Source organism: Otolemur garnettii, unplaced genomic scaffold, assembly GCF_000181295.1.
Source record: "Otolemur garnettii isolate 467f Iridium unplaced genomic scaffold, OtoGar3 scaffold00070, whole genome shotgun sequence".
Classification (NCBI taxonomy): Eukaryota; Metazoa; Chordata; class Mammalia; order Primates; family Galagidae; genus Otolemur; species Otolemur garnettii.
This window is the reverse complement of record NW_003852465.1, coordinates 9,145,690-9,159,819: the sequence shown is the minus strand read 5'-3', so window position 1 is coordinate 9,159,819 and position 14,130 is coordinate 9,145,690. Positions and strand designations below refer to the sequence as shown.

Genomic DNA, 14,130 nt, shown 5'->3' with positions numbered 1-14,130 from the left:
AGTCTCCTGCCTCTGCCTCCCAAGTAGCTGGGACCACAGGCGCCCGCCACAACACCTGGCTATTTTTTGGTTGCAGCCATCATTGTTGTTTGGCGGGTCTGGGCTGGATTCAAAACCGCCACCTTAGGTGTACATGGCTGGCGCTTTAGCCACTTAAGCCACAGGCGCCAAGCCAGTCCCCTTACTTCTTAAGCAACAACCTTCTTCCTCTCCAGCTCTGATGTTGAAACTCTTGTTTTTTCTATTAATCATATTGCATATGCTCATTTGTTGGTGGAGTTTTTAAAAGTCTAGTTTAAATACAGTTGATTTCAGCCCTGCAAAATGCTATCCATGTTGCTGTTTGGAAATGGGGCATAGTTAGTGTAGACTAAGGGTTCTAAGACTTCTCACTGAACCTGAGCCACACGTGTTGTTGACTATCACCGGCCTCTGCCTGTGATTCTCCTCTGCCTTTGTCTAAGGAAATTCAGCCTCACATTTAAATCTTGCCAGCTTCAGCTGGGTGCCCATAGCTCATTGGTTAGGGCACCAGCCACATGCTCCGGTGCTAGTGGGTTCAAACCCGGCCCAGGCCTGCTAAATAAAAATAAAAAACACAGCAGAGCGTTGTGGTGGGCGCCTGTAGTCCCAGCTACTAGGGAGGCTAAGGCAAGAGAATCACTTGAGCCCAAGAGTTTGAGGTTGCTGTGAGCTATGATACCACCTCACTGAGGGTGACAAAATGAGACTTTCAATTAAAAAAAAAAATCTTGCTGGCTACATAGTTGTTGGAGTTTTGTTTGTTGTGAGACAGAGTCTCACTTTGTCATCCTTGGTAGAGTGCTGTGGCACCTCAGCTCACAGCAACCTCCAACTCTTGGGCTTAAGAGATTCTCTTGCCTCAGCCTCCCAAGTAGTGGGAACTACAGGCATCCACCACAACCCCCGGCTATTTTTTGGTTGTAGTTGTTGTTTGGCAGACGCAGACTAGATTTGAACCTGCCAGCTCCGGTGTATGTGGCTGGTGCCCTAGCCGCTGAGCTACAGGTGCCGAGCCATTGAGTATTTTTTGATACAGTCTCACTCTGTCATCCAGGCTCCATTGCTGGCGCCTCAGCCCAGCTCATAGGCCCACAGCAACCTCTAGCTCCTGAGCTCAAGCAATTCTGCTGCCTCAGCCTCCTGAGTAGCTGGGACTATAGGCACCTGCCACACCTGCTACCATGCTTGCCCAGCTAGTTTTTCTGTTTTTAATAGAGATAGGGCTTTGCTATGATGAGGCTGGTCTCCAACCCCTGACCTCAAGTAGTCTTCCCCACTTGGCCTCCCAGAGTGCTAGGCCTAATAGTTGTTGGCTTTGATGTAGCCCACCTGATTCATGCAGGTTCTGAGCCCTGGATAAAATGTACCAAGATTCTAACACTCACTCCCCTTTGCCTCTCTAGCTGATGCAGTGGTGCAGTATGATGTGGAGCTGATTGCACTGAACCGGGCAAACTACTGGCAAAAGCTAGTGAAGGGCATTTTGCCTGTGGTAGGCATGGCCATGGTGCCAGCCCTCCTTGGCCTCATTGGGTATCACTTATACAAAAAGGCTAATAGACCTAAAGTCTCCAAAAAGAAGCTCAAGGAAGAAAAACGAAACAAGAGCAAAAAGAAATAATAAATGGTAATTAAAAAAACAAAACTTCTTTGCATTCTTCACCTGATACCTTCTGAGCCTGCATTTGTAAGTGAGGTAAAAAGGCATTCTGAGTTGGATCTTGCCTGGCATGGGGCTGGTTGGATCACCTATTCCCCTGGCCTCCTCTTGCTGTCTTTACTCTAAGGTCCTGGTCTTGAAGCTTTCCATAGGATCTCTACGTCCTTAAGGAATGGGTTTTGGCTCCTTGGTGCCTAACTCCAAGGAGCACTCCTTCATTGAGCAGTAAGCCTCCTGGTAGTTACTTAGCTACTATCTCTATTCCTGGGGCCCACAATATTCCTAGTGTCCTCAAAGCAAACTGCTTATCTAATATCACAAAGATATAAGCAGCTCATAAACTCCAGGGAAATTTTTAATAGAAAAGTCCTGAGGTCTCAAAAAAAAAAAAATCTCTGGAGGGTTAAAAAGAGATTTTTCTCATTGGGTCACAGGGTATGGGAGATCACATGGGCTGCTTCAGTGATGTTATAAGTAGTTGGATGTTTCTTGTCACCTGGCAGGGCTGTAGGTGTGGGCAAGGGCAGGTTGCTTCGGTGGTTGACTATGAAGAGTGGGTTGAGCTGGCTCAGCACTTCGTCGCTCACTGAGATGCCATCCAAGTACTGCTTTAGCATCTCCCGCAGCTTCTGGTTGATTTCCAACAGCTGGACTCGTCTGTGTTGGAGGCTCAATTGCTCCAGTTTCACTTTGTTGTATCTTTTCCAGAAATTCTCCATCCCTTTATAGTCCACCATCACCTGGGAGTTGAGATAAAGGGAGAAGGTGTACAGCAGGACCCATTAGCAAATGCTGCCCAAAGCCCCAACATCCCCTAGCCTTTACCTTTGCAAGCTCCTCAGTAAGCTCTCCTAAGTCATTCTCAATCCCCTCCTGCTCTGCAGGAGTCAATACTGATGAATAAAAAGGCAGCACTTTTTCTTCCTCTGTTTCAAATTTCCTGCATATTTCAGCAAGTTTAAGAATCTTTTCACCCTGTTGGAAGCAGGAAGAGACTATTAATAAGAGGTGGAGGGGAGAAATAGCTGAGTTAATTCCTCTGACTAAACCCAAGAAAACTATTCATCTACATGGGAGACAAAGGTAATAAGAGTGTGTTACACAGTGTTTTCTGTGTAACAGGCACTGTGGCAAGGATTTTAGATTATATATGTATATTTTTTTAAATTAAGACAGTCTCACTTTGTTGCCCTCTATAGAGTGCTGTAGCATCATGGCTCCACAGCAACTTCAAACTCTTGGGCTCAAGCTATTCTCTTGCCTCAGCCTCCCTAGTAGCTGGGACTACAGGCACCCGCCACAATGCCCGGCTATTTTTCAATAGTTTGTTTAGCAGGCCTGGGCTGGGTTTGAACCCACCAGCTCTGGAGCATGTGGCTGGTGTCCTAACCACTGAGGTATGGGCACCCTCTAGAATATTATAAAAATTCATTTCACTTAAAATATAAGAAAGAGAAGAAATGTGGAATTAAAAAAGTATTTTAAGTGTCCACTCAGGTAGGAAGCAGGAAGAAGCCCTCTTCTACCTCTCCCAAGTCCCTTGCTCCTTGCAGGAAGGCTTTGTTCTGACTACTTTCCCTCCTATGTTACCTTATCAACAATTTTCCTTAGGGCCTTGAGAGTGGCATTACTTTCCAGGGTAAGTTTGACTAAGTTCTCTTGGGATATGGCCCGGGTCTGAGTCCTTTGGGCCTTAAATTTTCGCAGTTGTAGAAGGATCAATTCCTTGTCGTTACGGATATACTCATTCTGATCTTCACTCTCACGGCTGTGTATAATGATCTTGCCTTTTAAAATAACTATGGCATCCTGGAGGAACAAAGTAGAGGAAAGACTCGACCAGCTGAGGGTCTTGAGTGAGACAGGTAAAAGGGCTTCCTGGGAACAGTAATCAGAGCATATCATCTTTTCCCAGTCAGGCCCAGTGGAAATTGGGGGCAAACAGGCTAAAGGAGCAAGGAAAGCAGTGAGTATTTCCAGACAGCTATACTAACCTGTAATCTCTGTATTTTTTTCATCTGTGCTTCTATCTCTTTGGAGCTCTTCTCATCTTTCACTTTCAGGGTCTCAAAGGCCATCTTTCGATCCTCTGTGGCCTCAGTGTAATTCTTGAGTGCATCCTGAAACTTTTTCCAGAGTTCTTCCACTGTGTTCTCCAATTGTACTCTTAGAAAGTGCTTCTCTTCTAAATTCTAGGAAGTGGCCCCAAAATAGTTAATGCTTGGAATTACCCTGTTAGTGCCCTTTCACTTTCATCAGCAACCTCACCCTTGTGAACTGTTTATAGCATAGGTTAGTGGAGAGGTCGCCAATGAAAATGCTTACAAAGACCATGCAGATGATATAAATAAGTGCTGTGGGCTGGGTGGGGCCTGTGGCAAACTGGAGAGGAAATGCTCCATCTGGGAGGGGAGGGGCAGCCATTCAGCTCCACATGAGTGTTGCACATCTTTAAATTTTTCAAGAGAAGCTGAAAATTTGGATTTTTATGTGACATCTCTCCAGTTTTTAAATGAAGGATATTACTTATTCAAAATTTTTATTAAAAAACACTTTGGGGGGCGGCGCCTATGGCTCAGTGAGTAGGGCACCGGCCCTATATGCCAGAGGTGGCAGGTTCAAACCCAGCCCTGGCCAAAAACTGCAAAAAAACAAACAAAAAACACTTTAGGGTAAAATAAAGACATAGAACCTCACACCCAAACCTAGATCTGTGGGCTGGCTAAGTCTGCAACCTCCAGTATGGTGGAAAGCTCTTTGGGCCAAACCTAGATTCTCCTGGCTCTGCCACAAACCATCAGCATGACTTTGGCAGGTCATTTTATGTTTTGGGGCCTTAGTTTTTTCATCTGCAAAACACAGGGTGAAGCCAGATGATGTTCTTGGTGCCTTTTTAGCTCCAAAATGCATTTCCTTAACATTTAAGAATAGTCCTCTCTCCCAACCAATTTTCATAAAATAACAAAAAGCAATAGGGGTACCTACAGTGGGAACAGACTTTTTACTGACTGTGTTGGTTTAAGGGGTCACTTCTAGCTCTAGTTGCTTTGAGCATTCTTCTCACTTCTCTCCTAGTTCTTGCCCATCTGCTCTCCCTCTGTACCTTATTTTTGAGATCATCCCACATGCTCTGGAACTCCAGCTTGCTTTCATACTCAGAATCTATATAGTTCTGCTCCATGGCCATGAAGACATCTTGTAGGTAGTGAATCTCTTTGTCATGCTGGTCAATAATTGTCTTCCTGCAGGAGATAAGACCCTCCTCTGAGGGATAAAGCATATGGACCAAGAATAGCCGCTCAATGTAGTATACAGTAAAACTATATGAATGGTACCAACTCATAGGTACTGAAGGAGAAAAGAGAGAGAGAGGGCTCTGTTCCTTTTAGGGCCAAAAAGTATGGACTGTTTTATTTTGATTTTTGAATAGGTAGTATGTTCACATACAAAAAATGAAAAAGCACAAAAGGTTACAGTGAGAAGTCTCCCTCACATCCCTGTTCCCTGCCAGCTGGGTAGAATTTTGATGGTTGAAAGGGGGTGGTGAGGGATATGGATAGGGGCCTGACATGGGTAAAGGGAAGCTAAGGCTGAAAGCTTAAACTTGAGTTTGTTTAAAAGGAACTCAAAATCTCTGCTGGGGATCATGTCATAATCAAGGTAGTGTGCCAACGTACTTGCCACTTGCTTATTGGCAGCAGACTGACACAGACTGTGGGCACTCCCCTGCATTTAATTCCCCATCTCTTAGGCCCCATACCTTTCTGTCTCAAACTCCTTGGTTAGGGCCTCCAGTTCCATGCTGTAATTTTCCTCCAGGAGGTTAAGCCGACACCTCTGCAGGGCCAAAAGCTGGTCAACATTGTGCAAGTGGCTGCGCAGGGCATGGGCATACTGCTCTTCAGCTTCTGACAGGTCTTTAGCTAAAGACTGGGAAGGAAAGAGAGAGTTGCCATTTTAGCTGAATGGAATCTATATGAGAAAATAAAAATATATTCAACTGGCCTGCTGGATAGCATGATGGCATTTTTTCCTTAGTTCCTAATGCCAATTCTTTGGCTTTAGGAATCCTAACTCTTTCTTTTTGCAATCAAAGTGGTTTTTATTCCACCTGGGGTGCAGGTGGGTAGAGATTCATGGCTAGGGAGAAATCCACCCACTCTTTATTTTATTTTATTTATTTATTTGAGACAGAGTCTCACTGTGTCACCCTTGGTGCGTGGCATCACAGCTCACAGCAACCTCAAACTCTTGAGCTTAAGCAATTCTCTTGCCTCAGCCTCCCAAGTATCTGGGACTACAGGTACCTGCCACAACTCCCGGCTATATTTTTGTTGTAGTTGTCGTTGTTTGGCAGGTCCGGGCTGGGTTCAAACCTGCCTGTTCTGGTGTATGTGGCTGACGCCCTAGCTGCTAAGCTACAGTTACCAAGCTTTTTTTACCTGAGTAGTTGAAACTACAGGCACCCACTACCATGCCTGGCTAATTTTTCTATTTTTAGTAGAGAGAGAGTCTCACTTTGCTCAGACTGGTCTTGAACACCTGAGCTTAAGGGATCCTCTCTCCTTGGGCTCCCAGAGTGCTAGGAATACAAGTGTGAGCCATTGGGTTGGCCCATTCCCCTTTGCTCTTTTTTTTTTTTTTTTTTTAAGCTCACAGCAACCTCAAACTCTTAGACACAAGTGATCCTCTTGCCTCAGCCTCCCCAGTAGCTGGGACTACAGGTGTCTACCAGAGTGCCTGGCTATTTTTAGAGATAGAGTCTAGCTCTTTCTTAGGCTGGTCTTGAGCCCGTGAGCTCAGGCAATCCACCTGCCTTGGCCTCCCAGAGTGCTAGGATTATAGGCATGAGATACCATGCCCGGCCTCCCTTCACTCTTGAATGTAAAGCAAGAATGACATCAAGGATCCCTAGAAAGCCTTTATAGTTGTGAAGCTACTAATAAAATGAACCAGAGATTCTTTTTCTTTCTTTTTTTTTTGGCTGGGGCTGGGTTTGAACCTGCCACCTCCGGCAAATGGGGCCGGCACCCTACCCCTTTGAGTCACAGGCACCACCCTGAACCAGAGATTCTTGGAGAAATAGCTGATTTGAGGTGTGAGGCAGAAAATAAGATGAACCTAGGGTATCTTATAATGCAAAATAGCAAAGAAACTATCTAAGACCAATAGGTGGTGTCAGAAGGACTTAGGAACTGATATAAAGTTGCTCACTGTGGCAGATTTTATTTTCCAAAGAAGAGCATAGCAATATCTCCCAACCTACAATTCTACAATTTTCTGCAAGTTGGGTGTTTTTGTTGTTGTTGTTGTTGTTTTGAGACAGAGTCTCACTCTGTTGCCAGGCTTGAGTGCCATGGTCGTAGCCTAGCTTGCAGCAACCTCAAACTCCTGAATTCAAGCGATCTTCCTATTTCAGTCTTCACCTGGGACTACAGGTGCCTGCTACAATGCTGGGCTGTTTTTTTCTATTTTCGGTAGAGATAGGGAGGTCGCATTATTGCTTGGGCTGGTCTTGAACTATTGAGTTCAAGGGATCCTCCTGCTTCAGCTTCCCAGAGTACTGAGATTACAGGCATGAGTCATACTACACTTGGCCAATTTTCTGCAATTTGATTTTGCCACTCCTCTATCAAAAGGTAGTCTCTTCTTTGATGTCCTTGAATTTGGTCAGACCATGTGACTACTTGGATCAATAGAAAATGGTGGAAGTGACATATGCCAGTTCAAGGCATAGCCCTTGACTGGCCTGGCAGCTTCTGTTTCCTGGCCCTTGGAATGCTTGTTCTTGGGACACTCCCTCCAGGAATCCAACTGCCGAGTTGTGAGAAGCCCAACACACATGGAGAGGACATGTGAAAGCATTGAAGTTAATAGCCAGCTGAGCTCCCAGCTGATAGAATCAACTGCCAGCCATCTTAGACATCCATCCCAGCCAAGCCTTAAATGACCACACCTCCATCTGATGTCTGACTGAAATTGTTCTTGCTTGAGAGACCCCAAGGTAAAACCACCCTTAGCTCACTCAACCTACAGAACCAGGAGAAATAAGAATAAATTGTTGTTTTAAGCCACAATTTTAGGAGTGGTTTGGTATATACCAATAGATATCTGAAACACTTGCATGGCAAAAAAGGGACAGTTTGGGCATCAGTAAGGAAAAGAATGCAATGTATTGAAGAATATGATATGTTTGATTATAGTTCATAAGAATACTTAAAACAAAATCAGCTGGGTGTGGTGGCTCCCACCTATAATCCCAGCACTTTGGGAGGTGAGGGCAGGAGGATTGTCTGAGGGCAGAGGTTTGGTACCAGCCTGGGCAATGTAGCAAGATACTTGTCTCTAAAAAAAAAAATAATAATAATAATAAAAATTAGCCAGGTAGGCTTGGCGCCTGTAGCTCAGCAGCTAGGGCGCCAGCTACATACACTGGGGCTGGCGGGTATAAACCCTGCCTGGGCCTGCTAAACAACAATGACAACTGCAACAAAAAAATAACTGGGTGGCTCGGCACCTGTAGCTCAGTGGCTAGGGCACCAGCCACATACACCAGAGCTGGCGGGTTCGAATCCAACCCAGGCCTGACAAACAATGACAACTACAACCAAAAAATAGCCGGGCACTGTGGCTCACCATAGCACAATGTTTACAGCACCAGCCACATACACCAAGGGTGGAGGATTCAAACTCGGCCTGGGCCAGCTAAACAATGACAACTATAACAAAAAAAATAGCTGGGTGTTATGGTGGGCACCTGTAGTCCCAGCTACTTGGGAGGCTGAGGCAAGAGAATCACTTAAGCCCAAGAGTTGGAGGTTGCTGTGAGCTGTGATGCCATGGCACTCTACCGAGGGCAACATAGTGAAACTCTGTCTCAAAATAATAACAATAATAGCTGGGTGTTGTAGTTGGTGCCTATAGTCCCAGCTACTTGGGAGGCTGAGGCAAGAGAATCATTTAAGTCTAAAAGTTTGAGGTTGCTGTGAGCTGTGATGGATGCCACAGCACTCTACTGAGGGCAACATAGTGGCACTTTGTCTCAAAAAAAAAAAAAAAAATTAGCCAGGTACAGGGGTGTGTACTTGTAGTCCTCTGGGAGGCTGCGGCAGGAAGATCACTTGAGCCCAGGAGTTTGAGGTTAGAGAGAGCTATGATTACACCACTGCACTCTAGCCTGGGTGACAGAGTAAGAACCTGTCTCTAAAAAAATTCTTAAAAATTATAAAAATTAAATCAGTTACCAGCTGGGCATGGTGGCTCACACCTGTACTCCTAACACTCAGGGATATCTGGGTGGGTAGATCACCTGATCTCAGGAGTTCAAGACCAGCCTGAGCAACAGGGAGACCCCATCTCTACTAAAAATAGAAAAACTAACTGGGTGTTGTGGCAGGTGCCTGTAGACCCAGATACTCAAGAGGCTAAAGCAAAAGGATTGCTTTATCTCAAGAATTTGAGGCTGCTATAAGCTATGATGCCATGCCACTCTACCCAGGGTGACAGAGTGAGTCTCTGTCTCAAAAAATATAAATAATTTACCATTTGTGGATGCTAGACAAACAATTCATTTTTCCCCATTTATTTATTTATTTACTTATGGAGATAGGGTTTTGCTGTGTCATCCAGGATAAAGCAATGTTGTCATCCAGGCTCATTGCAGACTCCTGCCTCAGCCTCCGTAGTAGCTGAGAGTACAGATGTGTGCTACCACACCTGGCTAATTTTTCTATATTTTATAGAGATGGGGGTCTCAGTCTTGCTCAGGCTAGTATTGAACCTCTGACTTTAAACAATCTTGCCTCAGCCTCCCAAAATACTAGGATTACTGGTATGAGCCAACTTGCCCAGCCTCTTTATACTTTTTTTTGGCCGGGCCTGGGTTTGAACCCACCACCTCTGGCATATGGGGCTGGCACCCTACTCCTTTGAGCCACAGGTGCCACCCCAGCCCCCCCCTCTCTTTCTACATATATACATATATATATATATATATTTTTTTTTTTAGAGACAGAGTCTTACTTTATCGCCCTCGGTAGAGTACCATAGCGTCCTCCAACTCCTGGGCTTGGGCAATTCTCTTGCTTCAGCCTCCCAAGTAGCTGGGACCACAGGCGCCTGCCACAATGCCTGGCTATTTTTTTGTTGCAATTTGGCCAAGGCCAGGTTCGAACCTGCCACCCTTGGTACATGGGGCCAGTGCCCTACCCACTGAGCCACAGGCGCCACCCTCTTTTTATTTTTCAATTTTATTTTTTATGTTTTTTGAGACAGATCCTCAAGCTGTCACCCTAGGTAGAGTGCCATGGTGTCACAGCTCACAGCAACCTCCAACTCCTGGGCTTAAGTGATTCTCTTGCCTCAGCCTCCCAAGTAGCTGGGACCATGGGTGCCCGCCACAACACCTGACTATTTTTTGGTTGTAGTTGTCATTGTTGTTTGGCAGGCCCAGGCTGGATTTGAACCCGCCAACTCTGGTGTATGTGGCTGGCGCCTTAGCCGCTTGAGCTACAGGCACCAAGCCTCTTTATTTTTTTTAAACTGGAAAATGCAGGGAAAAAAGAGAATCAAGCATTTATCTTGCCTTCTATATAAGCTATCCTTCTGTGTAACTGAATGGCAAATGATGGGAAGTATTTCTTAATAGAAGTGTTTAAGCTAATGAAAAAAGAATGATATTAGAAAATCAGCAGTTGGGTGGTGCCTGTGGCTCAAGGAGTAGGGCACTGGTCCCATATACGGGGGGTGGTGGGTTCAAACTGCAACAAAAATATAGCCGGGCGTTGTGGTGGGCACCTGTAGTCCCAGCTACTTGGGAGGCTGAGGCAAGAGAATCACCTAAGCCCAAGAGCTGGAGGTTGCTGTGAGCTGTGATGCCATGGCACTCTACCAAGGGCAACAAAGTGAAACTCTTGTCTCTAAAAAAAGAAAAAAAGAAAAGAAAATCAGCAGTCAATCCACAATGAATTAATGGATGATCAACAGCTCTGAACGTTACAAAAAGAGAGATAACTAAACATTTTGTGCCACCTAATAAAAGAACACAACATTTCCAACCATCTAGACTCAACTAAAACGTAGGACATACAGAAGACAAAATAACATACTAAACTACAATACAGAATATTATGCAACTATAAGAACATAGAATAAGAAGTTCTTTTGGGACAATGTGGAACAATCCTCAAGATGTATTAAGTGAAAAAAGCAAGGGGCAGAATAATATGTAATAGTATCATTTGTGTAAAAAGAGAAAAGGTTTACTCATGAAACTAGGATTATTGGGAGGAACACTGGGTAGGAGGAAAGTTTTCTTTATATGCCCTTTATTTTTTATTTTATTTTATTTTATTTGAGACAGAGCCTCAAGCTATCGCCATGGCATCACAGCTCACAGCAACCTCAAACTCTAGGGCTTAAGCAATTCTCTTGCCTCAGCCTCCCAAGTAGCTGGGACTACAGGTGCCCACCACAACACTCGGCTATTTTTTTTGGTTGTAGTTGTCATTGTTTGGCAGGCCTGGGCCAGATTTGAACCCGCCAGCTCTGGTGTATGTGGCTGGCTCCTTAGCCACTTGCACTATGGGCACTGAGCTTATATGACTTTTTTTATTTTTTGAATTTTGAACAGTGTGAATGTATTACCTTCAAAGAAGTAAAACCAATTAAAATGAAGTAAAACAGAAAAGCATTTACTGAATGCCACATGATCCTACGCACTTTGGGTCCACCCACTGTTAAGGACAATGACCTCTACAGAAAGCTAGCTTTTCTCTTGTATGTTTAGGATGAAAAAACAATCCTATGAAATAGGTTCTGATGGCAGAAGACTTCACTCACTCAACAAATAGTGACCAAACCTCTGCTATGTACCAGCACTGTGCTGTATACTGAAGATTCAGAGATGAAAGGATGGCTGGGCACAGTAGCTCATACTTGTAATCGTAGGATTTTGGGAGGCTGAGGCAAGAGGACATCTTAGGCTTTGGAGTTTGAGACCTAGCTGAGCAAGAGCAAGACCCTGTCTCTACTATAAATAAAAAAATTAGCCTGGCATTGTGGTGGGCACCTGTAGTCCCAGCTACTTGGGAGGCTGATGCAGGAGGATTGCTTGAACTCAGGAGTTTGAGGTTGGTGTGAGCTAGGCTGACACCATGGCACTTTAGCTCAGGCAACAGAGTGAGACTCTGCCTTAAAAAAAAAAAACAAACAAAACTCCAGAAATCAAAAGGTATGTCACTGCTCCCAGAGGAGCTTATAATCTAATAGGAAAAGAGTTATATAAACAGAAAATCACAATATAATATGGCCATTTCTTTTTTTTTTTTTTTGAGACAGAGTCTCAAGTTGTCCCCCTGGGGTAGAGTGCTATGGCATCACAGCTCACAGCAACCTCCAACTCCTGGGCTCAAGCAATTCTCTTGCCTCCATCTCCCAAGTATCTGGGACTATAGGCGCCTGCCATAACGCCCGGCTATTTTTTGGTTGCAGCCGTCATTGTTGTTTGGCGGGCCCAGGCTGGATTCGAACCTACCAGCTCAGGTGTATGTGGCTGGTGCTTTAGCTGCTTGAGCCACAGGCACCAAGCCAATATGGACATTTCTATGAGGTTGATACTTTATTAAGTGACAATGGGCTATAGAAGACTGAGTGCCTACATCTTACTAACAGCACTAGGGAAGTCTTTATCAAAGACATGTCATTTATATCAAATCTTGAAGGAGGAGTGAAAGTTTGCCAGGAAGACTAAGAGATAGAGAGGATAATTCCAGATAGAACAGCATATGCAAAGGCTACTAAGGTAAGACACAAGGCTGGGTGTTTGAAAGGTATAGGTAGGGGCCAGATCATGAAGGGCTTTGGTGTTCTTACCATGGAATTTGGATTTTTTTTTTCCTATAGATGAGGGGCGCCACCAAAGATTTAAGCAGTGGAGTAACAGAATTAGAGTTTTGCTTTAGACAAATAATCCTGGTCATTGTGCAGAGAATCATTTGGAAAATAGGAAACTATTGCAATAGTCCAGATAGAACCTCCCAAGAGCATAAGGATGGCTGAATTTTTCAGAAATCCAGAACTGCTTTTACCTATGGAGATCTCCTCAACCTTATTCAGGGTCACTGAAATGGGGAAGGAGAGCAGGGCGTGGCTGTGAAAAATGTTTAAATAGAATATTTATACAAAACTTAGCAATAGCAAAGGTCAGGGATGGAAGGAAAACCTAGGATGATTCCTTCCCAGATTTCTGGGTTAGGTGATTTGGTGAATCCAGCCACCCCAATAAAAGTAAAAGGATGGCCACATTGTGGAAGATGGAGACTGGACTATCTGGGGAAGCAGAAGCTTGAGTTGAATTTTGGGGACAGTGCATCAGCCAGAAACAGGTATCTATGAAGTTTAAATACAAAGACTTGGAACTCAAGAGAAAAATCCAGGCTGGTATTATATAGACTTGAGAGTCATTGGTACATAAGTGGTATTAAAAGCCAGGGTAATGAGTAAGATTGTCTAGGCCAGGCGTCCTCAAACTATGGCCTGCAGGCCACACGCAATCCACCTAGGACATTTATCTGGCCTGCTGGGTGTTTTTGCTGCCACTGTCTGTCCTGCTTATCAGCCAACTCATCCCAGGGCCTGCAGTCCAGCCCTCCAACGGTCTGAGGGACAGTGAACTGGCCCCCTGTTTAAAAAGTTTGAGGACCCCTGGTCTAGGCCCCAGACAAATGGTCAGAGGGTGACATGGTCAGACTCAGAAATCTGGGGAATGCTAAAGTTCAGGGTATGGTGAGAGAAAAATGAAGTCACAGCGGGTACTGGATGTATATGTCCCAGAGGCAAAAGAAATTCCAGAGTGTCATGGAAGCCAAGGGAGAGTTTAAAGATGGAGAGCATGACCCAGAATGTCAGTGCCATACAGAGATCAGGTTATTCTGGACTGATGGCCTTTACCAGAGCAATTTCTTTGAGAAGGGTAGAAATCAGCTGTTGTGCCATGCAGGATAATTAGGAAGGAAAGAAGTAGAGATAGCAAGTGAGAATCTCTAACATTTGCACATTTCATATGTGAAATGGAATGACCCTGAATGTGCTTAATATTAGCAGCATGTGATGTACCTAAAGCAAGGACTATAATCATAAACTGCAAGGTGTTGGGCAGGAAGAAGTAATTGGCTCAAGGGCAAACCTGGCCAACTTCTCAGCTTCCCTAAATGAACCCTGCTGCAACTCTTCTCAAGTGTTTAATAACTCCTAACAAGGGTCTGAAAAAGCCACTTAGAAAGCTGTAGGGTAACTAGTGGGGTGAGTCCTTCTAAAAGTATAATGCGAGGTAGCTCATGCTTATAAGCCTAGCACTCTGGGAGGCTGAGGCAGGTGGGTTATCTAAGATCAGGAGTTCAAGATCAGCCTGAGCAAGAGTGAGACCCTGTCTCAAAAAAAAAAAAAAA

The 14,130-nt window shown here is 44.6% G+C and overlaps 2 protein-coding genes across 2 annotated transcripts in view; one reads left to right on the top strand and one right to left on the bottom strand.

Moving 5' to 3' along the window:
- FKBP11 (FK506 binding protein 11) overlaps nucleotides 1–1,665 on the top strand; it is a 4,635-nt gene extending 2,970 nt beyond the window's left edge. The window contains exon 6 of the mRNA XM_003793593.3: nucleotides 1,428–1,665. Within this exon, the coding sequence (XP_003793641.1) occupies nucleotides 1,428–1,645 (218 nt within the window). The 3' untranslated portion in view covers nucleotides 1,646–1,665. The remainder of the gene's footprint in view (nucleotides 1–1,427) is intronic.
- Nucleotides 1,666–2,021: 356 nt separating this feature from the next.
- The window catches only part of CCDC65 (coiled-coil domain containing 65), a 14,640-nt gene continuing 2,531 nt past the window's right edge, over nucleotides 2,022–14,130 (bottom strand). The window contains exons 3-8 of the mRNA XM_003793592.1: nucleotides 5,445–5,614; nucleotides 4,788–4,926; nucleotides 3,679–3,876; nucleotides 3,275–3,493; nucleotides 2,510–2,659; nucleotides 2,022–2,424 (exon numbers count right to left, since the gene is read on the bottom strand). Coding sequence (XP_003793640.1) covers nucleotides 2,113–2,424; nucleotides 2,510–2,659; nucleotides 3,275–3,493; nucleotides 3,679–3,876; nucleotides 4,788–4,926; nucleotides 5,445–5,614 — 1,188 coding nt within the window. The 3' untranslated portion in view covers nucleotides 2,022–2,112. The remainder of the gene's footprint in view (nucleotides 2,425–2,509; nucleotides 2,660–3,274; nucleotides 3,494–3,678; nucleotides 3,877–4,787; nucleotides 4,927–5,444; nucleotides 5,615–14,130) is intronic.